We start from the raw sequence: 26,695 nt of genomic DNA on the forward strand, positions 1-26,695 counted from the left end.
TTTGTAAACCTCATTTTGTTTCAAAGGTAAGTTAAACGCTAAGGTACAAATCAATGCAAACCACATGAGGGAAAAAAGCTCTCAATCTTGATCTGATTGGATTTAAAGTCACAACATGTGTGTTCACTTCAAGGAGAGTGAGAGGGGCTGGAAAGGCCTGCCAACGGCAAGGTTCACTTCAAGACACTCTGTGACTGCTGGGATTAATCTTTTTCATTTGCACACAGCCAGTTTAGTCTAAAAGAGGCACTTTTATTGATGTTAGACTCAAAATTTTGCAAAACAAAAAGAAAAAAAGGAGAGAAAATGTCTATGAAGGAAGCGCACAGACTAACTGATAACCATAAGAGCACAGTTAGAATGTAATACTAATAAATAATGAAACCATTACAATTAGTCATTCCCAACAGAGAGAACCAATAGCATCAGTTAATTCCAATCAAACCAAATGGCACAACAGTAGTGTTTTTAAAATAAATTAAGTCAATCCTGGAAAGCCAGGGTTGGGAACTCTAATTAATTTTAGAATATCTGATTGGAAACTCAAAGGATAATTTGACTTAAAAATGACAGTTTAGATGAAAAAAAAAAAAAAAAAGATCCAGAAAATATAAAGTATGTCAGTCTACAGTCATGTTCTGAAACCTGAACAGATTATTGTGCCTTTCCATTCCAGTCCTGCTGAATTCTGTAATAGTTACCACAAACATGGTGTTCATTAATCAAAAGTAGTACAAAGCCATGTAAAAGGTGATATATCAGATTTGGGAAGCATCAAAAGGGAGAATTCCTAAATGCATCACATTCTCTTAAACAAAAGCACACATCAAACTTGGCCAGCCAAGTCACACCACTAGATGGCGATATCAGCCAGGATACAGGAACATGAAGGATAGAGTGTTATGAAAGTCCTCAGTGTTAAATGTTTTCCTCATACAATCATTTATGAGACGTGGTCTGCTGTTGTCACTGCAGAAGCAAAGCAATTTTACATAAACACTTTACTAAAAGATCTACTCCATCCTATATCACCCAACCCAATAGACACTCACTGACTCAAATACACCACCCGCATTTGAAACAATGATCCAGTGTATGGACATGGGCCCGGGCAAAACTGCAAAAGATGTGTGTAAGATGAAGCTGCAGTGATGTGCTCTGATCTTTGGACTCTAACAAATCTGGGACCTTCTAAAACAAGTGCACAAATGACATTTACTGTGATATCAGTGCTGTGCAATTACGCTCTTACTGTATACTGTATGAGCATAAGCTTACATGTGATAAAATGTAATATTATGACTGTGCAGGACTGCATGATATTCAACCACTATGCCGCTGGCATTTCATAAAACATAGACAGCCCAGGAACTGCCTCAGTGCCCACCACTCCACTAAAGCCTTAAAGCTAATTTCCCTAGTGTTGAAAGATCTGTTTCCCCTAACCAGATCATTACTTTAACCATTAAAGAGGACACAGTAGTGCTGGACTGAGAACAGCATGTTAAAATCTCTCTAAAGGGATGCGTTTCTCATTAATACACCACACACGTAGCTTAGATCGAGGCTATAAGAGAGGAGGGAGGGAATGTTCTTCTTTAAACTGTAGTTAGGTTATTTCAACATGAAATAAGGAGGTACATGAGACTCTTAGTTAAGCTAATATGCTTCATTAAGATTAAATCATTATCCGTTGCCTCTCATGTTTATGATTTATGTGTTTTTGGATGTGTTTAGATATCCCTAGTGCTATATTTAGTTTTGTCACTAGGCACATCTATATTACGGATACTATACTGTTAGTACATACAACACCGAACCTAATCAGAACATATCAAATGTTACAAAACGTGACTTTCTGAGTGAAGTACTCCAGAGCAGTATCAAGCTGCACTGAGCTGAATGGGAGGTTACTGTGTGAATGATGAATTGGAGTCAGTGTGGTCTCAGTGTGTTGAGTTCAACACACAAAACCTTGTCTCATTCGAATGATCTGCAGTAAGGCAGCTTGGACATCTTCATCCATGTGACCCTGAAAGAAAACAAGTGAGCCGTATTCAGTCAGGATAAATCCATTTTCAGATTTGCTTTCAGAAATGCAACTACAGGCTATGACCTGTACACTGTAATAATGTCTTACTATAACAGTATTGTTGAACTCTGCATGTCATTTATGACCTAAGAGGTCATGGTGAATGGCCTTGTTATAGGAGCAAAATAAAAGGAAATGCTACTGCAAAAAAGAAAGAAACCTTCACATTCAACACACATTTATATACAATTACCTGCGCTGCACTGAGAAGATGAGTTCGATAAATTGAAACTACTTCTCTGTGTTGCCTCTCAGCATCCTGTTTAGATGGAAAAAAGACAAGACATTTCAGGCAGTGTTTTACAAGCATCATATAATAAGGTCTTGCAAGGTTAGATGGTCAGTGAGTTTGTAAACACAATGCACCCTCAGCAACACACAAAATACTAAACAACTGATGCATACATATTCACAAAGATAATATGAAAGTAAAGGAGGGGGTTGGGACACATTGGATTCATCTAAACCTACATCAGGGGTTGGGAATCTTTGTATTTTGTTTGTATTTATTTTTAATGTAAAAGCCAATTCAATAAAAACAACTTTATTTAGGTTCATAGCCAACTCAAAAACAGAAAAAAGCAACAGTAACACGTTTCATTATAGAAATAATTGTGCGGGGCTTTCACTTTGAGGTTAAGTTTCCATCTGAGCAGCATAAAACCTCTTTAGTGTTTTGTGTGTGTGTGTGGAGGGCTTGACATTAACTTTTTTGCCTCACTAGCCACTGTGGCTAGTGGATATATAGATATTCTTAATATTATCTCATAAATTGGCAGCTGGTATATTAGGCTGCTGTCACTTTAAGACCTGACGCACGGATCCATTATACTGTTACACATGCGTTTTCTTTCTCAACTGTTTACATTCACTTAAAACATAACTGACTGAGTTTATGTGAATACTGTATATTTTGTTTGTATTTGACTGTTTAAGCACAATAAGCAGCAAACTGAGTACTGAGTACTGAGAGGCGGATTTATGTGCGTGCACTTTAGGTGTGAGCACAAAATCTGTAAAATTATGTGCAATACGCGCAATCCCGCACAAAAATTCAAGCCCTGTAACGCCAACAACTGGAGCAAATGAAAGGAGTGAGTAAAGGGAGGCAGGTTTGTGTGTCAACTTGCTGTCAGAGACATGAGAGAGCGAGAAAGCGCAGCTGGTATCATGTATCTATTCAGCAGAAAATGAGTATTGGAAGCATTTCAGATATATTTAAAGATTGATATGTATTGAGAAAAAAACATTTTTTGACAACACTACATTGCACTTAGTTTATTATTTCAGATGTCTTTTTTAAAAGAATACAATTGAAAAATGCATATATTGTATATAAAATTCAACTCGCCAAAGTGTCTAGTAGGAGTGACTGCGTTACACGCCACTACTGAAATCCACCTGCAGTTTTTTTATGCTCCTCTGAATTCTTACTTTTCACTATTTTTACAAACTAGCAAGGCAGCTGCTTGTACCTGAGCACCAGAGGTTGCCAAGGCTCTGTTCACACAGCAATAGAATATAGATGTCAGTCCTGTATTTGACTCCTATGGTGGCATACACAAATACGGTTTAGTTAATTGCAGGAGTGACAACTGCATTCTATCACTGTAAATTTTCTCTGAACTCATACGTGTAAATTTTCACAACTGCATTCTCTGCAAACTCCCACTGTGTGAACTGTGAACTCAACTTGACTTGACAACTAGTTGTCTGTCACGTCATACAGTGTGAAAGAACCACTCTGCGCTGCACAGAAGCATGTGTTGTGTGTGCAGCATGTTTTCATTTCTGTAACTCACAGAGATGGAGATATGCGTCATGTAAAGTAGGGATGCAGGCCCGATACCAAGCTCAAGTACTTGTACTCGTAAAAAATACCCCCGATACCAAAGACCGATACCTCACGTGATGTAACTGACAGAATTACCCGTGCACAGAGACACTGGCGGCAGCAGCAGAAACAATGTCAGCCTCAGAGGTGTGGAAATACTTCAAAATTAATGACGACAACCCACACATTGCGAACTACATGCTTTCAATCACAATTCGTTATCGATTAGTGAAGGCGGGATAGGCGGAATCGCGCTGAATGACACAGACCAGAAGCGCTACCTCTCGCTCGCGCTCTCTCTTTCTTGCGCGCGATCCCAGTTCTCTCAGACGGCGCGCGATCAGTTCTCCTCGCGCCTGAATGGTCAAATGCACACATAGTTGTCAAAATGTCCATTGTGTGGAGTATCTCATGTAAATACAGTCGGTTATGGCTTAAGTGGACGTAAACATTTGGGTGAAAACAGGACATGTGTCAGTCTCCATGGATTCGGTATTAAAGGGACCGTAGCCTAATTAAATATTTGTCATTAATGTTAATAAAACAACAAAATATGTTAAATAAATGTATACATGGTAAATAAATGTACTGTATCTGAAAAACAAGTTTATTTAATTTGTATCTCTATAGTATTTGTTGTATTGTTTGTAATTTGTTTGTGAATTTCTTTTTATATAACAATTATTGGTAATTATGCCCTTTAAAGGTTATTGGACACTGAAATTTTTGTAATTTAAGTTTGTGACAAGCACATAAAAACTATTACTCAAAAAAAAAAAAAAAAAATTATTAAACGTGTAGGTATCGGTATCGGCGAGTACTAGAAAAAAAAAAAAGGTATCGGTACTCGTACCGATACCTTATCTGTAAGTAAACATATAGAAATATTATTGCTGTCAATCAATAATAAAAAATAAAAAAAACTAATTAATCAAATTTTTTTCTCTAATTAACCGTGATTAAAAATATTGGAGTTTTTAATATTTTTATATTGTAATAATTTCACTGTTACTCTCCAAATCAACATAGAAACAACTTAAAGACAGTATATTTTAAATATTTGTTTAATGGAATCTTTTTATGAATGAAGGCCAGTATTATTGATACTATTACTGGTACTGATGATGTCTCTATAAAATTGATTTTAAAATAAAAATTAATTATAGACATTCAACATTACAGTATAACTGAAAGCTATGAATTTCAACATTTATTAGGCTTTAAAAAAATAACTTTTAAATTTAAGTGAACTTAAGACAATCTTCACATATAATGTCATATTTACCTGTGGCATTCCTACTTGTCTAACAGGTAGGAAATATACAGAAATTAAACGTTACCAAACACTTTACAGTCATCACTGCATAAATTATCATCTAGTAGCTTCCGTAACAATTAAGTAATTGTAACTGAAACAATTGTAATTGTAACTTCCATAACAATTACAATGAATCCAAAGATTGGATGAACAATTTTTGGTCCTAAGACTTCCACAGAAGATATGTGTACATTTTTTGAAAAATATTTAGACCACTTGTACTATTCACTGCTATCAGGATGTGAAGAGAGTTTCAACCAGTATAACAAAAAGTGTTTATGAAAAACATTGCCTACCCTACCTTTAAGTAAAAGGAAACCATTTAATTCAGAAAAACACCAAATCTTGGAAGACTCCTTAATAATATTATCCTGTTACTGCTGAAATAACCTGAGGGAGAAAGAAATCGGTCCCTCAGTGCATTCTTGCACCCCCACCCCCCCACGCCATAGAATAGAAGGCTCTAGAATCTATTATGAATGCAAGTCAGTCAGTAAGTGGGTGTATTTTTTAGTCCAAGGTTGATGGCATGTCATATTTGTAGGCAATTATAAACAAATCCACCGGTATCTGCATACGAACAGAGCTACTCACAGCCAGCTGCTGCTGAAGGCTCTTGACCTGGGCTTGGAGTGTGTCAATGTGTTGAGTCTGTCTCTTGTTGGGCGTGTTGCCAGCATAAGCCAGCTGGGATAAGCCATTCAGAGCCTGTTTCAGCCTTTCAACATCTGCCAACAGTTCTGTGATCTGAAACAGAGAACACCTTGCTTATAATCAGACGAAATATCAGGCACTTACCGAAAAAGCACTTCCACATAAATTAGTATAACTTTCTCACCCTTTTGTCTTTAAGCTCAGTCTGCTCTGAGGATGCTTGAATCCTCTTCTGTAGTTCTCCAATGGTGCTGAGTGATTCCTCATATCTCTCTTTCAGATCTCTGATCTCCTTCTCAATGGAGGCGCTCTTTATCTGCAGGGCCTCAGTTTCTGCTCTAGCCCTCTTTTCACCCTCCCTGGCCTGGGTTGTTTCCCTGTGCAGATCCTCATATTGCTCATCCAGTCCTGACAGCCGATCGCCAAGTTCACGCACCTTCTCCTCCAGCTTGTGCTTTTCAGATCTGAGCTCATTCACCTGTTCTTCATAGCTGCGGAGGTCATCGAGAGCGTGAGTGGCTCTGAGGAGCTCAGTCTGCAGAGTGGCTACGTCCTCAGCCCTCTGCGCGCTGGTTTCTTCCTCCTCCCGCAGTGCCAAGCGAAGCTCGTTGACCTCACGTTCCAGAGCCTCTTTAACTTGGCTATGCTGGGTCTCATCACAGCTCTGACTCTGGAGTTGTTTTTCTAGTTCTTGAACACGCTGGACTTCCAGTTTATGAGCTTCATGTAAGCACTTGCACTCCTTCTGCGCTTCCTGCAGGCTCCCACTCAGAGAGCTCTGCATGGCCTCAAACTGCTCTAGATGGATATACTCACTGTTCAGTTTCTTCTGGAGACTCTGGATCTCAGAGTTGCAGAATGCGTTTTGCTCCTCTAGTTCGGCCCGCTGGATCGTAACCTCTTTATATTGCTGCTCTAGCTCCACCAACTTCAGACTCAGCTCCTCCACCTGGCCCTTGCAGCGGTCCTCCACTTCTTTGTACTTCTCGCTGGACACAAGCCCCGTCTGAAGTTTCTGCTGCAGAGACGCCATGTCTTCTTTCAATTTTTCATTCTCTAGTCTTTGGCTTTCCCCTTTGGTCTTTTCAATATTGTAGATCTCCTTCACTTCAGCAAGTTTATCTGCCAAGTCCTTCAAAGTGGTGTTGAAATAAATCTCTTTTTCCTCCATAGCAGTCAATGGCACAAACTTCAACTGCAATGCCTCTTGAATAGTATCCAACTCTTTCTTCTGTGCTTCGATTTCCTCGTGTAGCTTTGACGCACTCTCTTGAGCACACTGGTACTTTGAGTTGGCATCTCTAGCTCGTCCCTCTGCTTCTGATAAAGCTTTGCTCATTGTACTTTTGAATACCTCATGTTCCACAAGGCTGATATAATCATTTGCTAACTTGGCCTGCACATTCTTAAACTCTTCTTTCAACATAGCATTTCCTTCTTTCGCCTTCTGTAACTCCTCGTCCCGAACTCTACAATCATCCTCCAACTTTGCGATTTCAATCTTCGCTTTCTCCAAAGCCTCATCTAACTCCATCCGCACTCTCTCATACTCCTTCTTTGTGACAAACTCAGTGTCAAAGCTCTTCTTCAGTGTTGCTTTTTCAGCTGCCAAAATTTCAAGTTCATTGACTTTCTCCTGGTATTTATCCCGAAGGCTGTTAAGATCTCCTTCCATTTCTGTGTTGCGTTCTGTGAGTGCAGACATCTCACTCTCATAACGTTCACAGGGGATGTATGTGCTCTTCAGGTTGGTAACGTTCTCACAGAGAGAGATCTTCTCCTCCTGCAGCCTCTGTATCTGCTCCTCAGCATGTTTTCTCTTCTCCGTCTCCTCTGCCAACCTAACCCTCAACTCCTCCACAGCAAGTCCCATAGACCTCTTCACCTCCTCGTGGTTTTCTAAACTCACAAACTTGGTTTTCAGATTGTTGCTGAGTTCCTGCAGCTCCTCTCTGAGCAGTTCTCTCTCATCCTCACCCTCCTCCACTTCACATATTAATGACTGACACTTTGCAGTGACATCAGCAAGTTTCTTCTTCAGGTTTGAGGTTTGCTCCTCCAGAGCAGCCCGGACTCGTTCGTGCTCTTGCAGGGGGACAGTTTGTCGGTCGTCCATCGCACGGTGGAGCTCTGCCACTTCCTCCAGCACACGGTCATAATCTTCCCTTAACTCAGCCAACTGTAGCTCCTTCTCATCCACAGCATTGGTGAGAAGGTTCTTCATGTTGTCAAACTTTTCTCCTGGAACCATTGACGTCAACCTGACCTCTGCAGTCTTCACTTGACCTTCCATGTTTAAGAGCATTTCTTCCATGTCTTTATGGTCCTCTTGCATTGCGCTCAGCTCTGCAGTAAGCCTCTCAACCTCCACAGCCAGAAGTCCTTCACTTTTTTTATACTCCTCCAATGCTTTCTCACTCTGTTTCAAATGGTTCCTGACCCGTCCAACTTCAGCAGAAGCTCCCTCATACTTTGCCTTCATATCATTCAGCTGTGTTTTAAGGTCATCAACAACTTGGTTATTGAGATGGTCCTTTACCGCCACCACATGAGCCTGAAGTTGTTTCACCTTTGACTCAGACTCCATCATTCGCTTCTGCACATCTCCCATGGCTTCCTCCAGCTCACGTACCTGCTGGTCTGACTCGCGTTTGATGGTCTCACACTTCTTGGTCAGCTCCTCGCACTCCTGGGACTTGCTTGCTAGAGCCTTTTTGAGGTGGCCCACCTCCTCTTGTGCAGCCTCTTGCTGTCTGCGGACACATTCAAGCTCTTGACGAAGTGTCTCAGGAACACCAGTCACCGGCCGAGACAGCTCCAAGGGTCGAGACACAGATCGAGATGGTCCTGTAGGCTGCAAGATCTGAATTCAAACACAAGTGAGCATTAATTATTAATCACATAAACACTCTGGAAAGAGCCTAAATTTTTTATTTTTCACAGATTTCCTTTTCCTCATTACTATTAACAAGAAATTGAGGAAAATAAATCTAGTCTGTAAAAATCCATGGCCGGCCTTCCACTGAGGAACAGAAGATGGAATGGTTCCCATCCTTTTTCTCACATGGGTTCATACAAGGGCTTAAAACTTTTAAAGAAAACTTTATCTAGGCCACATCCCAAGTCATACATCTGATCCTACTTTAACAGGTGTATTTTAGCATCTTTTTAAAGTGTGCAGTGACCTCTAGCATAGGAGAGAGTAAAGTCGTCTCTGGTGCTAATGTGACAACAAAATTGCATCCACCACATCTGCCCAAAAGCTGAACCCAGGTATATTATGTCCCTTCAGAGAATAGAGCTAATAAATCATAAACCTGTCTGACACTGCAGGCTATGGAGGTTCTAAAATGAAACGAGAGAGAGCAACTTATCTGACTGCCACTGCCTCTCCTAAGCTTAACACCGCTGACATAGACAGTCTGCTCACTGCATTACTGAACATAAGTAGGAAAAAAAGAAGCTAAATTTCCAAACCTTGGAAACCTTGTGCATGCTCAGCAAACCTTTGGAATCATTTCTTGATTTTACATTTAAGCAGTCTGATGCTGTTGTTGAACTTCATGAGCAAAATCAGCAAAATAATTGTAACCCTCTTAATAAAATATATATGCTCATGGACAATGTTTAATATATATTACACACACATTTAGGCATTTTGGATGTTTTATTACTGATTGACAGGGGTTGGAATATTGGAACAAGGTCAGCAACTAAATTTTGAATTCAAATGAATAGTTTGATTTGAATGCCTAAATGTTTTTAATTTTTAAAAAGTCCTTTGTTTGTTTAATTGCAGTACATACAGACTTCGAAGTGCATTACTGTAAATGACCTCAGTTTGTTAAAAAAAAAAAAACCCAGGTGGCATGTTTTAGAGTTGGTTTACACCAAGTAAATGATACATAAAATATAACTAGTTTTTGGCTTCAGTAGAAATGTTTGGTATTTATGTGTTAAGAAGAGTTTAAAGAAATCTAAATTCACCTGAGCAGAGTCCAAGCTGTGTGACTGTCGAACTAGTACATTGTCTTTTCCTGCAGAAAAAAGAACCCAGAATGAAAAAAACACACGACTGTACTTATAGAAATATGACATTTTAAACATCCCTACAATCAACATTATCTCAACATCAGCACAGTTTATATTGATGTCTCTAATATCAAGATGGCACTGTACTTAATCACAATCTAAAGATCCAGATTTTAAAAGACAAAATCACCTTTGATCACAGACTGGCCAGGGTAATCTTCCTGTAAAATAAAAACAGATTTATTCATCATTTCATCAAACTTTAATCATGAGTTTCTGGATCTGGAGTTAAAAAGAAGCAGTCCTTGATGAGCATCTTGCAAAAATTTTCACTGACCAAATGGCTCCGCTGCTGGACTCTCACAGTCTCTATGGCCCGGACTCCTTCGTCCTTCTCTTTGGCAGAAAGTAAAAGCTTCAGCTGTTCTCTCTGGTGTACAAAACAGATACACATGCATATTTAACAGCAACTCACACCGAACCTTATAACCTTATAAAAAAAATAATAATAAAAAAACCCCTCCAAAACTATGATAGCAATGGGAACAAAAAGAAGGACAGTGGACAGTGTCATTGTCTATTCTCATGAAAATGACAACAGACAATGATACTAGGACAGAAGAAAGTCTCTTTCAGGACAACACATAAATTACCTCCTTGTGAATGTCCTCCACTGTTGACTTTTCCTGAAAAAGAAAGGACAAAAAGAGAGAGAGAAAACATGCATTACACAAGATGTCTGCAGAACTCCTGCAATATAACTACACAACTGCCTGCTCAGGTAAATACAGTTGAGTATTTTGGCTTGAATTTTGCTGAAAACACCTGTGTAAGGTGCAGACTTGCAAATAAATTGGCCAATTATAAAAAGACTGAAGGAACACCTGGCTGAGTTGCTGCTGAAGCATGTTAACTTTATCAAGCAGCGTCCTCTGTTCCTGGTGGAACTTCTTTAGAGACTCCTGTTGGCTCTCATTCTTTTTCTCCAGGTCCTAGAAAACACAATTACAGACAAAGTCACTACATGCCCACTCATTTGTATTAAATGTACAGATCGCAATACAAAAAAATGCAGGTAACAAAAAAGCAGGTAAAAGAGTATGTAAATGAACATGTAAATGGAACAGAATAAGACAAGTCCAGGTCTAATAATAACATTACAAATACAAACAATTTACTGGCAACAGTCATGGAGTTGAATGGCCCTCACCTGTATGATCTTTTCATGGTTAGAGGTTTCAGAGGCCATCTCCACAGACTGCAACTGACACAGACAATAAATATCAAAATAAATGATAAATCCAACAAAAATGGCCAGGATTACTAATATAATTTCAGAGTCCTTGGTATCTTTGTAAATCAGTGGAGTGGTTATGAGTCTGAGAAATGCCACTTGCAACAATAAAATATATTGTTATAACAATCTTAACAGATTGGCTAATATTATCTCTATACACTAGAGAACACATTTATTCAGATGCAAAACTGTGCTGTAGGGCAGAAATAGGAACAAGTGGCTGCAGTTTATTTCTACCATAATCCATGATAATTACAGCTTGTTATTTGCAGCACATTTAATGCCTTCAAGGCATTTTATTAATTAACAAATGAATACCGTTTTGTGCAGACCCAGCTTACATCAGTGAAAAGTGGTTGAATTATAAAAATTACTGGATATGGTTTTAGAGAAAAATGAATTTTGCATTACTTTCATTGAACACTGGGTGGCAGTAGTGTTTAAAAACTGCTACAGCAATGCAGTTGCTAATGCAGGTGGGGTCAGATTAGTGCATCAAGATATTGGGAGACTTGGTATGTGATAAGGAAATATATTAGCCTGAAATAATGTATTTTCCATTTTATATGATAGATGCAAAACTGCTGAAATGAGAAACAAAGAATCTCTCTGCTCATTAATCATAAATCTCATTTGTATGATTCCAGTCTCACTGCTTTAGACAGCTTCAGTGAAATTACAATGAGAATGAAGGCAGTATGTGTGGGGAAAATATATCAGTTCATTTATGAGTCAGTTATAAAACTGAGACACTAACAAAAGTTAATCAGCAAGGAGAAGTTTTAACCTTGCTGTGATTGAGTTCAGTCTATCCGTTTCTTTAAACTCTCATCCACAAGGAGATGCTCAGAATAAAACAAAGGCTAAAATGCTGTGCATACCTGTCTCTTTTTCTGTTCCATCTTGGCAGCTTCTTTTGCTGTGAATACAAATGGGTAATCATTAATTAGCAATACATGGAACAACCAAAATAAAAAAATAAAAAACATAAGATGAGGATTGAGATGTTTTTTTCCATTCATGAGCTATGAAATATATGAGTAGCTATTTCTTTTCACTCTGAAGTATGAAGCTGAAAAGACACTCTTTAAGGAGTGTGCGTCATAAGCTCTTGGGGCTTTGATCTCTATAACCTTACTATCTGATAAAGGTCTATTCACATCAAAAATGATGCAACAAAGTACTGTGAACTGCAGGGGGAAAAAAGAATTTAAAAACTCACAAAAATTGCATTCAACTGATTTACACCAAGAATGGCGAACATTTTCCATCAGCCTCAGTGAAAAGTTTCAAACATGTGAAAAAGCATTCACATACTGGAAAATAAAAACTCATCACTTAAATGCAAAGGATAATGGAATGGAACAACAGAAGTAATGAGGTGATATAGGAACATCTTGTTACAATAATAACAGTGGTCGACTGTTCAAATATCGTCAGAAATTGCTTGGCATATCACTTCTTTTCGCTCTGTTTGTTCTATTTAGAATGCTTATTCTGGACACATCACCCAAAAGGTTCTCCCTCCTGTAAATCTGCAATGAAGGACAACCTTTTGTGCTTTCTCTCTCAATTAAATCACTGACTGTCCAGCATTTTAGATTGCAGACTACTATCTGTTCTGATGCAAATAATGAAATGCAACCAACCATAAAATCGTGCATCCAATCAAACTTTACAATCTCTGGACATGGTTAACGGTCACTATTGTAATATGGCTAATATTAATACAATATTTGGTCTAGAGTTTGTTCTATGTCTTTGTCTGGTAAATCACATTGCTCTTGTTCATGCATTTACTAACATTTTCCAATTCAGTTTATGTCATGTTAGTAATTTTGAATAGTGTTTGGCCAATTCAGTTTGAGGTACATTTTAATTCCTTTCAATTTATGATTTTAAGCACTGCTCTACAGCTCTAACATTGTAGACATATGGGAGAGAGAGATATCATAAAAACAGGAAGCATAACAAAACCTTTTGTGGCACTGTCCAGGTAACTCTTGACAAGAGAGACAAGCTCCTGGTTTTTGCTGAGTCGTGCATAGTGATAACTGTCATGTCCAAAACCATCCACAGCAGTGACGTCAGCGCCATGTTTCAACAAAACGTCCACAGCATCCTTACACGCGTATTCACAGCCCAAAATCAACGCTGTTCTGAGTGAACAAAGACACAAACATATCTTTAATAGGTCTGACAATGACATCAAAATACTACATTCAAACGTGCATCTGTGATTTTTCTAAACTATTGAGACAAGAACAACACAAAAACATATTAATGTCCCTCCATTCACCATGTTTTGTCAATTAAAAAGGAAGCAATTTCCTGTGAATGCGTGAGACTTCAGATTCATTAGCCACTATAGGTAAATAACTAATGGAATAGCAAGGTGCAGTAAATGGTAAAACTGCTTGTGCTACAAACCAATGTGTTTATGATTACAATAATAAATTAAAATAATATGATAAAAATCAGCATGACAGACTGTTTTTGTACAGCTGAAATAACTGGTAGCAGCTGACACCACAAGACTTACACATTCAATTTTAAAAATGGCCATGCCAACTCCTGCATTAAAAATAAGGTAGATAAAGCTAAAGAGAAGTCAGAGAATTCAATATCTAAATAAAGCATGCATGGCAAGAAAAAAAAGAAAAGAGCCAACAAAGACTAATAACTGAGAAATATGAATGTGTTACTTACTTATTCTGTTTGTCTCTGACTGTGATGTCACTTCCTCTTTCCAACAGCAGCTGACAGATGTGTGGATGACACATTTGAGTGGCAAGCACCAATGGGGTCCGACCATCCTACAAACAGCGCACATTTGCATAAACTCAAAAAGAACAATCTCATCAGAGAGAACATTTAAGGATAAAGTACATCTGAGGGGAAATAAAAAATACAGAACATTTGTCCAGGTAAAAAGAATGAGACAATATAAAAACATTATCAGGATAGTAAACATTCCACAAGCCACATATATTAACTCACAAAGTCGCTGGCATTAACTGATGCCCCGCTGTCACAGAGCAGCTTCACGCTGGAGGAGCAGCCGGCCATAACTGAAAAAACAATAATAATATTCCTAAACATGTCCCCTGAGCATCCGAATTAGATTCAGTAGACTCATCTGACATCAAGCTCAAAAAATAATACTAAAAATATGAATAAAATTCAAACCCTCCACTGGGCACTGAGCAAGAGCTCTAAATCTCACATGAAAGCCTTCTGAGGGAAGGAAAATAATTCCATGAACTACATCTTATTGATTACGACTGCTGCTGCCTAAAAGAATCCCATTTAAACGTTCATCCCTTGCCTCCATCCTCTGCTTCTCTACTCGTCGTAGGAGGCAGTAAAAAGGAGGAATGGAAACGCAAAGAAAATGGAGGGAGTGGGAAACCCCCCAAGTCAGGTCGAATCAGGAGGACTACAGAGTTCAATTCCAACAAAACCTAAAAATATACAAAATCTTTTTGCTTACCAGCATCATGCAAGGCTGTTCTTCCCTGCAGGTCCACATTTCCCACTGGGCAATTGTGCTGAAACACAAAACACCAGTCAGACACAGTACTGTCAGGCCATTCAACACTTTACAGCTATTAAGCTTTAAAAGGTCAGAGGATGAGATTAAACTTTCAAAAACATCCCTGATGACTGATTTCTTCTAAAAATATGAACATAAAAACAAAGAACGGACCAGAACGACACAGGTGTGTGAGACTCTAGTTTGAATCTTTGAAATGATTCTGAACCCGAGAAGTGAAACCAGGTCAAGCAAAGGAGAGTGTTGCTAAGATACTAGCCTCAGTGGTCTGTATCCCACCACTCTGTGCCCTCATTTCTAAAATCTTTTTTACTCTCCATATTGCACTCTCTGTCCTACTTTCTCAAGTCCAATAATTTCTCTACTGCTTTTTGCTACCTCTAACAAAACAACTCCTCTGACTTCAGTCACTATAAAAACCCCTTATACTCTAGCAACAGCCTCCAAAACCAGTAGCAAGGTCACATGGTCCTGCTGGCTAACTGTGTCCTGGGTAACTCTATCTGATGGGCTCTAGAAGCCAGGCTCAGATTGCACATGATGACGGCATTAGAAATATAGACTGCAGGTTACAGTATGGGCAGCCTGTCAACACTTCAGACACCCGGAAAATACTCTCATCCAGCCACTCAATGTTGTCCGCAGTCAGAACACTGGCAGAGCGCTATGGTGGATTACGCTTTATATTAGCTGCCAGCTGAACGTCTTGCACCAGTGATTTCAAAAACAAGCATTAAACAAACTTTTATATAATAAGACTCATTTTTACATAATTAGTCTAGTCAGACTTCTCTGATTTTGCTCCCTGTGGTACAAGTAATTAACACCAACAATAGTGTCTTTGTCACAGTGATTTGTTAGGAGTTGTCAACAAGCAAGTGATAGGAATCAATTCCTATCTTAATTATCTTGATCACCATCACTCACGATCACACAAAGACAGTTTTACCTTCTTGCAAAATGTGTGGATTAATTGATTTAAAATAAACTATCTGTAAACAAGCTTTGCCCAATTTGACTTCAAACAGCATAATTTTCTCATAATCAGGATGTCAGGTTCAGCATTATGCAGCTAAGTTCATGTCATCAGTTTATTAGTCTGTGAAATAAGCAGTTACTTTCTTTATGAGCCAGTGGGCTGGAGAAAGCTTGCCCACTGGCTCATTTTTTGCTGCCCTTCCATTAACACACAGATGACAACGCAGTAGGGCAAGGTATTGCCCTTTGATACAATTCATCAGTAAATTAGAATACATGCACTACTGTTTTAAATAAAGGGGTCATGAACCGAGAAATCAAATTTTCCTTGAGCTTTTGACATATAAGAGGTCATCATACTATAAGAATATCCTGTAAGTTTCAGAACTGAAAACTTCCTTGCTAGTCCAAATACAGCTTTTAATGTTACCAAGCTCAGCGAACGACTGGTCCTGAAACGTGCCTATAGGTGAAAGACCGCCTCTGCAGAAGAAAATCAACACCTACTTCAACACTGCAACTTTGGCCCCGCCCACTGGCGTTAGTGAGATGAGGAAGAGAGAAGAGCACAGGATCACTCACTGGACTAAAAATAACACCTTCCAAACAATTCTAATGCTAGGAATGTGGTTATTTTATTTATTTTCAACAATGTGAATGTCTCAGTTGAGCATAATTTATTTTTTATGTGGTACATTTCACTGTGGATTCTTTGGTAAATCAGTCACAATTTCGGCGCAGGCTTTGCAAACAGACGTTTATGATATGTACTCGACAGTAATGCGACAACATGTAAGTAACAGTGTTAATTCTAATGCCTGTTGTGTGACCAGTGATTTCTGATAACGATTCATGTACAGTCAGATGTTCTTTGTCTATGTGCCAGTAAGTCAAAACAGTGATGACTTAACGGTCAACTTCACATTGTTTCTCCTAGTAGGATGAAAATAATCTGTTATTTAAACTGTGATTATAAATAGAAAGGGACCAAAGAACGCTCCCTTTGCAATCACTGGATCTGTCAATCAAACAGCCCAAGTTTATCAGTGACTGAGTTCTGGACAAGCGCCAAACTCCTGTAATAATCAACGAATTTCTTATTTACACTGTGTTTGCACTGATAGTTATGAAAGCATTCGTTAGTGTGCAGAAATCAATGACGAGATCGCTGCATGCATGTGCTCAATATGTCTGTGATCGGCTACATGCTCATCACTGCAACATTTCACGATCTATATAGTGCCATAGATCTAAATGTATTCAGCAATTTACACGAATAGTTAACCTTGTGAGCTGTTATATAGTAAAAATGTGCTAAAAGTTTTTGAGAGAGTTAAACACGTAATACTTGGCTTTTTCATATGCAAAGATGCGAGCCAATCACAGCAGTGAGCGTTTACACTTAAGCTTAAGTCTCACAGCAGTCACGCCCCTTCAAACAGAGCGTTCAAATCAGAGGGCTAAAATCAGGGTAGGAAAATTGCCTTTTATTTCTAAATAATTTTTGATCATATTAAAAAAAATAAATAAAAAATAATCATACAAACTGTATAATTGCACCACAGGAAACATTCTAAATCAATAAAACAACGCAGTTCATGACCCCTTTAGATAAATTACTTTTTTTATTCTGCAAGGATGCATTTAAAGGGTTAGAGTTCACCCAAAAATGAAATTTTTGTCATTAATTACTCACCCTCATGTCGTTCCAAACCCGTAAGACCTTCGTTCATCTTCGGTAGACAAATTAAGATATGTCAAGGCCCAGAAAGGTATTAAAGACATTGTTAAAATAGTCAATGTGACTACAGTAGTTCAACCTTAATGTTATTAAGCGACGAGAATACTTTTTGCGTGCAAAAAAAAAAAAAAAAAAAAAAAAAAAACCAACTTTATTCAACAATTTCTTCTCTACTCTGTCAGTCTGATACGCAGTTCAGCACTTCCGTGTTTACATCCAAATGCCGGCTTATTATTGGCCGGCTCCTGCAACGCATGCGTGTGATACTCACGTGAACACTGTTGGCCAATACTGAGCCGCCGTTCGAACGTAAACACGGGAGTGCTGAACTGCGTCAACTGCATAGCAGACTGACAGAGTAGAGAAGAAATTGTTGAATAAAGTTGGTATTTTTATTTTGTTTTTGTGCACAAAAAGTATTCCCGTCGCTTCATAACATTAAGGTTGAACTACTGTAGTCACATTGACTATTTTAACGATGACTTTACTACCTTTCTGGACCTTAAATGATGGTAATTAGATAAATGGGAGATTAAAAAAACCTCTTGGATTTCATCAAAAATATCTTAATTTGTGTTCCAAAGATAAAAGGTCTTATGGGTTTGGAACGACATGAGTAATTAATGACAGAAATTTCATTTTTGGGTGAACTAACCCTTTAATTGATCAGAAGTGAGAGTAAAGACATTTACAATATTACAAAAAAAACAACAAAAAAAAAACAATTATATTTCAAAATTATAAAAAAAAAAAAAATTATATTTATATTTCTTTTGAACAGCACGTCATCAAAGAATGGTATGGTTTCCACAAAAATATTAAGCAGCAACTGTTTGTCACATTGTCACATTGATGATGATAAATGTTTCTTGAGCATCAAATCAAATCATTCTTCAGATATCTGATGGATCATGTGACACTGAAAACTGGAGTAAAGGCTGCAGAAAATTCAGCTTTGCCATCATAGAAATAAATTATATTTTAAAATATATTAAAATAGAAAACAGTTATTTTAAATTGTATCAATATTTCACAAAAGTTAAATTTTTACTGTATTTCTCATCAAATAAATGCAGCCTTGGTGAGCATAAGAGACTTTTCAAAAACATTTAAAAGATTTACCGACCCCAACATTTTGAAGGGTATGTCATGATTCAACATGCTGCAATGTAACAATATTAGAAAGATTATTCCTCTTGTATTGTTTGCTTTACTTTTGGTCACTACTGCATCTCAAAGGTACAGCTTTGACCGCACTGAAAAATATTGTTTAGAAAGTGCTTTATTGATTGAACTTCAGAGAACGATTCAATACTTTTCCACATCAAAAAGAGGATACAATAGAGCAGAAATTGCGTGGCTTAAAAGAAAAAAAAAAAAAAAAATCTCTACTTTCAACTGTGTTGACTGTGAAAAACAGTTTTACCTGGAGTAGTTTCTGTACGCACAGTGACTGGGCATTTCTGGCTGCCAGGTGTAAGGCATTTTTTCCTACAGGAACAAAACAACAAATCAATAGGAGCCATTAGGTAACAAAAGTGTTTCAGATGAACCAATCTTAACCAGTCTGCTTGTATAGACCGATGTCAACAGTGAAAACTCACTCTCACATCATTCCAAACTCATTAGTCTTGCATTCATTTTGGAAACACAAATGAAGATTTTTTTTATGGGTTCCAGTCCCTCCATTGAAAGTCCATTCCACCAAAATGTTGACGCTTCAAAATGTTCAAAGATTGTAAAAGAAATCCATATAAATAAAAGTTCAATCCAAGTTTTCTGAATAAACACAAACACTATATACCATGAACATATTTAATTTAGGCATTTATTCACATATAAACATTGATCAATGCACTTGGAGCACATCAAATATGGCAAACGGTAGCTAAACTATATTTGACGTGAGAAACTAATTGGTTCTTGCAAAAGCTCCTACACGCTTGTGTGATACAAGAGAACAAACCTCAGCCGCATGTTTAAGCTTCAGTTCACCAAATTTGGTGTGTTCTATGTAAGGGTGTTGATCAATGTTTAAATGTGACTAAAAGCCTAACGTTAAAACTATTACGATCTCTTCATAAACTTTTTAAAGTGTCAACGTTTTGGTGGAACAGTCTTTCAATGAAGGGACAAAAATCTTTCAGGTTTCAGGTCAAGATGAATGAAAGTCTTATTGGGTTGGAACAACATTTTTGAGTGAACTAACCCTTTAAGAGAATTTGCACTTTTACATAAAATGGTTCCGAAACGTTTGATCATTATTTGTGTTCTCTGGTAATCCAACTCACAAGCAGGCTGAGCACACTCAACTAGAGCAACATCCTCACCTGTGGCATCCGTGGCTGTGATATCCACACCATGATTAAGAATGAGATTCAGGCAGTCGAGATGTCCCCTAGAGGCAGCCAGATGGAACCTGGAGAAAAATAGAGAGAGATAGAGAATAATTAATAAGTGCATGCTGAAAATGGATGCCTGCTCTTACCACCATCATCGGCACTGTAGAGGCAGAAAGGACTACCACTCTCTCTCCTCTTAAATGCATCTGCATGCAAAACCTTTCACTTTACATTACATAAGCATACTTTTTATTCATACATATCTCACATAAATATATTTTCATTATCGTAATGCTGGCCATGTAGCTTAAAGTGCCTATAACTGCTTTAGATGCAAGGTAATGTTCATATTTAACTTATTCACATTCATGCAAGATTCAGGATAGACCAAAAAAAAAAAAAAAAAAACTTTAGATAAAATTCAGATGGATAAAAATTTGATCTCAGTTAAAAGAGGTGAATGTCCTCTGAGACATGTTGTTAGGATAGACATGCAGATGTTCACCTGTGTTTGGAAAGTGTTATTTAAGACAGTGTTGATGGTAAGAAGTCAAACATGTAGACAGGCCCCTGACCTGAAGCTCGACATGTGAAGTTGTGGATAACTCCACACACTGTCCCAAACAACCACCCATGGAGAGATGGATGGGTGGCAATTTGAGATGAAAAAAAGTCTTATTATTAGAACTGAGGACAGAGAAGATGTCAATACCATTTCAGCAATGTGGTGACTCATCACAATACCTAGTGCAAATCACTTTTTTAAACTTTATTTTTACGAAAATTCATACATTAGTTATGATAGCTTTTTTGCAAGCCATCAAAACAACATTGTTCCACTACTACAAACTTACATTTGATTCTTTCAAATTTAATCTAAATTTTAGAACACAATTTCCAGGCAAAAGGGAGCCACCACTCATTGCTCTTACAGGTTCCTGCAAATATGATTTCATAGTTAAAAATAACATAGCAATAACATTAGGTATATGGAAAGAAGGTGGCTGTTATTATGGTAAGTGACCCTTGGCGGTTAGAAGAGACTGAAGGGCTCAGATGGTCATGAAGACCCAGACATGTCATTCTAGCTTGGCTCCAACTCCTTGGCTGACTCGCATATCTGTGGCTCCAAGATACATTATGTATTTTTAGAGGTGCCAGAGAGGTGGTGGGGGGGGGTCAGTTTGAATTCAAAACAAGATTTTTGCATGCTGACCCAGTCTGTGCAGTTCAGCAAAAGCCATTTCAAAACATCTGAATATCTGATAAATGTGGAATGCATTAGGAATTTGAATACTTCAATGAACTCAAGACTCATTGGTACCTAAAAGCCTCAAGCAGCAAAACATTCATTAACTCAAAAAGAATTATCTGACCTTCCAGAGAAATTGCTGTCTGTATTCAGAGTCAAAATTTTCTTTGAGAAAATTTACCAGAGATAAATATTTCTTTCTGCTCATGCATTTTGCATTAGTTTTCAATATAATGTTTTTAAATAAAAATAAATTAATTAATTAATATAAAAGTCTGCCCTTTAAGACATGGGGTAATGTGATACTCTCAAATGCTTCTAGGGACCCGGATGACTGTTATTTTAGTATTATGTATATACTGTTTGATCAGCATTTATTAATTTTTTTATTGAATTTTATGTTTTTAGTTTTCATTTTTACATATTTCTGTATTTTATATTCCAGTTAGTCGCCAAGGCAGCATTTCTAATTTTAGTTTAGGTTTTTGAAAATTAAGATTTTCATTTAATGTTTTATGTACAAATTTCAATTACTGAAAATGAAGTTTTTAATAGTTTAAGTTAACTAATTTAGTTAACAATAACACCACTGTTTTGAGTCCTGCCGGGGTCCTAAACCAATTCCCATTCCCCCTTTCTCTTCCTGTACTTTTCCTTTTGCTTCTCAGCTGTCATATACAGCATTTTAAAAGACAAAAATCCAATAAAAAAGAACAATATTTTTGGTTTCCTTTTGCTAAAAGGAAGTATTTCAATGTTTTTCTATTGTAAACTTTTGTAACATGTTTCTAGTATTTTCTATTGTATTCTCTGACAAAGAGGATGGGTCATAGTGTCACCAAATTGTCCACTAAGTTGAAAGCTATTAGGAGATGTGTGAGCTGTAACAGACACTTCACTAACATCAGCGAGGGGCAGATGGTCATTTGTGCAATTTGATTTAAACTATATATATTATGTTTCAGTTCCTAATGAAGTTACTGGTCAACTTATTTACTCATCAAAATCAATTGTACTCTCATTTGGCACTTGTGAAGAGTTAATTACAGATCTTGGATAAATCTATTTTCAAAAGTGGGTGTGTTAAAGAAACAAAAGTCATGGTCATAGCAGGAAGGCTTAGTCTATGTTTCCTGTGAACTAACCATCCATTAGAAAGCTCCAAGCAGGTGTATTTCATGCCATGCTCTTTATACATAAACAACACGCAGTGAAATCTGCTCATTTTCATCTTCCCACAAGGCCAAAATGCTGTACTAATACAGGTTACCAATTTACCCACCAGAACTACTGGATTACACCCTACAAACCCTGTGGTCTGCCCTCCCTGAGAGCTATTCTGACCGGTGAGGAAAATAACAGTCTGCATGTGGGGTCCTGCTATATATGAACGGAGGATTTCCACAAATCCAAAGTCAACGTGTGACCTGTGTACTCCACTTTGCACAAAAAAGCTGCATACACTCATGTTCAGGTCATTTGGCAGCCATTAGGGCGCACAGACGTCCACAAGCATGTTTCTTATAACAGGCTGGTGTTTATTAATTGAGCTCTGTTACACTAACGCCGACCCGACGACTATGACGGCGGCGAATGCACTTGATTTAGTCCTGAGAAATTCTAGCACCTTATTACAAGTCAAACTCATCTCCACCCAACTGAGCAAGAAGAATCTCACACTATGACAAAAATACACAAAGGAGACTCTTATGGACTAAATGAGGGAATGAAACAAAGCTGTGGTTAAATCAAGCTGAAATGAGTCCATCTATGCCCTACATACACCATGTCAAGGCAGTAAAAACATCAGGGATGGACGGGAGCCCAGCTTGGCTTTCTAAAACAGGAAAAGATGCAATTGATCTGATAGTGTTGAAGTCTACTGTGTGGTCATTTAATAATGTGGAACATCAATCAGTGATACTGAAAAACAGGGTTCAACGATTCACCTCTAACCTAAAATACTTTTCTTGCATTCATCCCAAAATAAAGGGGCATCATCTAAAGCTCTCTGGACTGGGAGCTTTCAGAAGATTACATAAGCAGTTAACATGAGTTTAGGAGGGCAAAAACTCCTAGCTCCTAAATTTAGTCAGTGTACACAAGCATAGATTTACTCACTGAAGACCCACTTCCAGCCCAGGAGGCCCAGGCTGTTCTGGGTTCTTCTTTTCTGCGCCTGGTCAAGCATCTCTGACCACAACATGTTTTCCAATCTTAACTTGAACCTTTGGTCAGGCACAAAATGCCTCAGCCCAGTTTGGACAAAAACATAGGCCTATCAGTGCCTATCAAGTTCTGTAAAGACCAAAGCATTTCAAGTAGTTCACAATAATATGCTCTTAAGCACACTATAACTAACAAGTTTGCTTCTACAACCAATATTAAAGAAAGTGGCAATTTATTATTATTTTTTTTAAATGATCTTATAAATACTCATTTCATTTTTAATCATCATCATTACCAATTACGAAACACAAATGAAAAATAAAAGCATAAACAAAAACAAACAAATGTATAAACAAAAGCAATATTATTAAATGCAAATATATGCATAAAAAAAAACCCTTGGGCAAGACTGATTATAATCAAGACAGGAAATCATTTTTTTCCTATAATGAAAATTCTTGTCACACTAATGTGCCTATACTAATACAGAACACTTTATTACAGGTTTAAGAAATATGCAGATCTAAAGAGTGTCCAAGTGTGTGACATGACGAAATATTATAAATAATCCTGAAGTTTGTGTACTGTATGTGACAGACAGGGATGTGCAAAACGACATATTTTCAAAGCAGACTAATTGGTATGCTGCCTAGTCTATTAATCTGTCTTAAGGGTGCCCTGTATAATTAGGCTGGTTTTGGGTTAATCCCACCAAGAGCAGCCACGTTTCTTAGGGACGTGTTCTTATGTTAAAGGGGACATCGGATAACAATTTTCCACAAGTTAGTATAAAATGTAAAATATAAAATTTCTAAATGGTTGTGTAAAAAAACACCCTTTTTACCTCGTCAAAAACAGCTCTGTTCACAGCGAGCTGTTTGCATGTCCCTTTAAATGATAATGAGCTACTGTTCACCCCACCCCTATCTGTGGGCAGGCTGTAAACACTATTTGGCAGGTATTGCACTGAACTCACCATTCTTATTTATGCAGTTATAAATGCTCAAAAACGATTAAACTACATTTGAAAATTACTTTTTAGTCATTAACTAACACCTGTATAAACCTTATTGTAGTGTTACCATGTTATCTTTACATAAAATGTACACAGTTTGTAATACGACGATCGCCTTAATGCATTGTTCATTTTAAACGTGCAGTTATGAATTACAGTGAGAAGGTTCTACATAGAAATGACGACATATATGTTTGTTCGACTGTATTATTTTGATCATGAACAAGCTGCGATGTCACGTTTGCAGTACTTTGTTGTGTGTGCGTGAGGCGCCGGCGCGATCAAACAGCAATCTCTGCAAGGGACTTGCTCATCGTCATGGCAACGGTTTGTGGCCAGGTCAGATTACGTCAGAGTTTGTTGTCATTTGCTGGAAAATCATACCACACTGCTCAGATATTCCCCGACCCAACAAACGCCGATTATACATGTTCAGTTGGGTCAAACCAAACTCCAACCAATGGCAACAGACGCCGACAGGGGTATCACACTAGCTGCGTCTCATTTCAGAGGCTGTGTCCTGATCCAACAAACTCCAAAAGACATGTTTGTTGGTGTTTGTTGGCGTTTATCTGTGCGGTGTGAACTGGCCTTTAACTTTAGCCGCATTCGTCGTGGCACTTGCTAACTAGCACATTATTACGAAAGGCAATTTGCAAAGACTAAACGTTCTAAAATCTATAACGTTACTCACGTCTTCTGGAGGTACTGTCCATCCTTCAGGAACTTTTTAGCAAAACAAACTTTTTAGCGCAGATATAAACACATATAGGTAGATCCGGGGGAGCATTCCCTTCAAAAACAAAATGAATCCACTGCGTCCTCAGCGGCTCAGATGTCGAGAGTAAAGGACGACTGCTATGTTCATTCTTATATCCAATAACAAAACACCTCAGTTGCTTAGGAGACATTCTTGTCTACACCTGCGCGGCTTCGAAACAATGGCGGACTGTCTGTTTACAGCTCACTCAGGGTGGGTCTATGCTAAAACGGTAGTGTTCGTCAAGAGGGGCCTGTGCAAATTTACGTCACTTTGCCAAGAATCTGTGAACGGCTTGATCTGACAAAGTGCTTATGATTTGTGGGGATTAAAAAAAAAAGCACTGGGTGGATTTTTATCATTATAGGGTAGTTGTGTAGACACACTGCCAACACACATTTATGTCCACCATGTAAAAGTGAATTTTGCATACGATGTCCCCTTTAAACAGTTAGACAACACGCAAAGAAGTGGATCAGAACACAGGGTTCTGGAAAAAAGTTTTGAAATGTAGGACTGTTTAACTTAACATGCTTTCTTAAACACACGCTCACACATACAAATCTGGATAAACTAGTTGACCTTAACAATAGCCTAGTCAGTTGGATGACTAGTCGACCATTATGAGTGACCCATCCCTAGTGACAGGAACTTACGCAGAGCGGCCCTCTACATCGAGTTTGGTGGGGATGATGCCCTTTTTGCCAAGCACTGCTGCGACCTTGTCCACCTCCCTCCTCTCCACTGCCTTCATCAGCCTGTCATCATACTTATTCCAGTCTGTGTTCTAAAGGATAGAAAGAGAGAGATCAGCACATTCATAACATCAGCATATATAGTACACAAAGACAGCAGTGTCATGTTCAATAAAGCTCCTGAAGTGACAACTATTGTTCATGACTCCTTTAATGAACAGGGTGGCAATTGCTAGCATAATTAGCTGAATGAAGGAATGTGAACAACTCTTGTACACCACATATTCCAATATTCAAAAGCACAACAGGTAATGAAAGGCTTGGAGTCTTTACAAAATAAAAAAGATGCCAATGATAAACTGGAAAAATCGGTTTACTATGTAAGACCCCAGAGGCCTGATTTAATTTTAACAAACTAATGTTATGATGTACAGAAAGATCACTCCCTACTTCTACACGGCCATTCTTTTTCTTTTTGTTTTTTTGTTAATGTGCATACTTTCGATAAAGTATCGAGATGTATGGTAAACACGAATATATGATATATACATTCTATATCTGAAATCTGCATCTAAAAGGAAATGTTTATTTGATGTTAAATGTCTTTTTTTTTTTTAAAAGGCTTGAAGTCACCTGGGAAAGTAAAGAACTGATATTAAAATAACATGAGGGAATACATACTTTGTCTCAATGCACATTTCACAAATAAAAAAAATAAAAAAGTGAGGGAAAAAAAAAAAAACTATTGCATTAACAAAAGATGCTTTTAAGCCTGGCATGATCACACAAGTTGATAAGCTGTTCAAAAGAACTCTAAGCTCCAAAGACCTCAAGCAATAATTCACTCTCCAAAGAATCCCGCAGCATTCCTGTATTCCTTGAATTTATGGAGAAAGCTATAAGTCACTCTTTCACAGAAGCAAAACACACACAGAGACACACACAAACGATAAAATAACA

General features: G+C 37.8%; 1 protein-coding gene across 3 annotated transcripts in view; it reads right to left on the reverse strand.

Moving 5' to 3' along the window:
* Positions 1-231: 231 nt before the first annotated feature.
* The window catches only part of uacab (uveal autoantigen with coiled-coil domains and ankyrin repeats b), a 53,525-nt gene continuing 27,061 nt past the window's right edge, over positions 232-26,695 (reverse strand). For all 3 annotated transcript variants that reach the window (XM_051900342.1, XM_051900341.1, XM_051900343.1), the window contains 18 exons: positions 25,697-25,827; positions 19,833-19,921; positions 18,929-18,993; positions 14,721-14,778; positions 14,228-14,298; positions 13,937-14,043; positions 13,205-13,386; positions 12,109-12,146; positions 11,141-11,194; positions 10,815-10,922; positions 10,584-10,616; positions 10,268-10,360; positions 10,121-10,151; positions 9,886-9,935; positions 6,083-8,761; positions 5,839-5,991; positions 2,286-2,351; positions 232-2,032 (listed from right to left, as the gene is read on the reverse strand). In XM_051900342.1, the coding sequence (XP_051756302.1) occupies positions 1,961-2,032; positions 2,286-2,351; positions 5,839-5,991; positions 6,083-8,761; positions 9,886-9,935; positions 10,121-10,151; positions 10,268-10,360; positions 10,584-10,616; positions 10,815-10,922; positions 11,141-11,194; positions 12,109-12,146; positions 13,205-13,386; positions 13,937-14,043; positions 14,228-14,298; positions 14,721-14,778; positions 18,929-18,993; positions 19,833-19,921; positions 25,697-25,827 (4,080 nt within the window). In that variant the 3' untranslated portion in view covers positions 232-1,960. The remainder of the gene's footprint in view (positions 2,033-2,285; positions 2,352-5,838; positions 5,992-6,082; positions 8,762-9,885; positions 9,936-10,120; positions 10,152-10,267; positions 10,361-10,583; positions 10,617-10,814; positions 10,923-11,140; positions 11,195-12,108; positions 12,147-13,204; positions 13,387-13,936; positions 14,044-14,227; positions 14,299-14,720; positions 14,779-18,928; positions 18,994-19,832; positions 19,922-25,696; positions 25,828-26,695) is intronic.

The sequence above is a fragment of the Ctenopharyngodon idella genome, chromosome 7 (assembly GCF_019924925.1).
Source record: "Ctenopharyngodon idella isolate HZGC_01 chromosome 7, HZGC01, whole genome shotgun sequence".
Classification (NCBI taxonomy): Eukaryota; Metazoa; Chordata; class Actinopteri; order Cypriniformes; family Xenocyprididae; genus Ctenopharyngodon; species Ctenopharyngodon idella.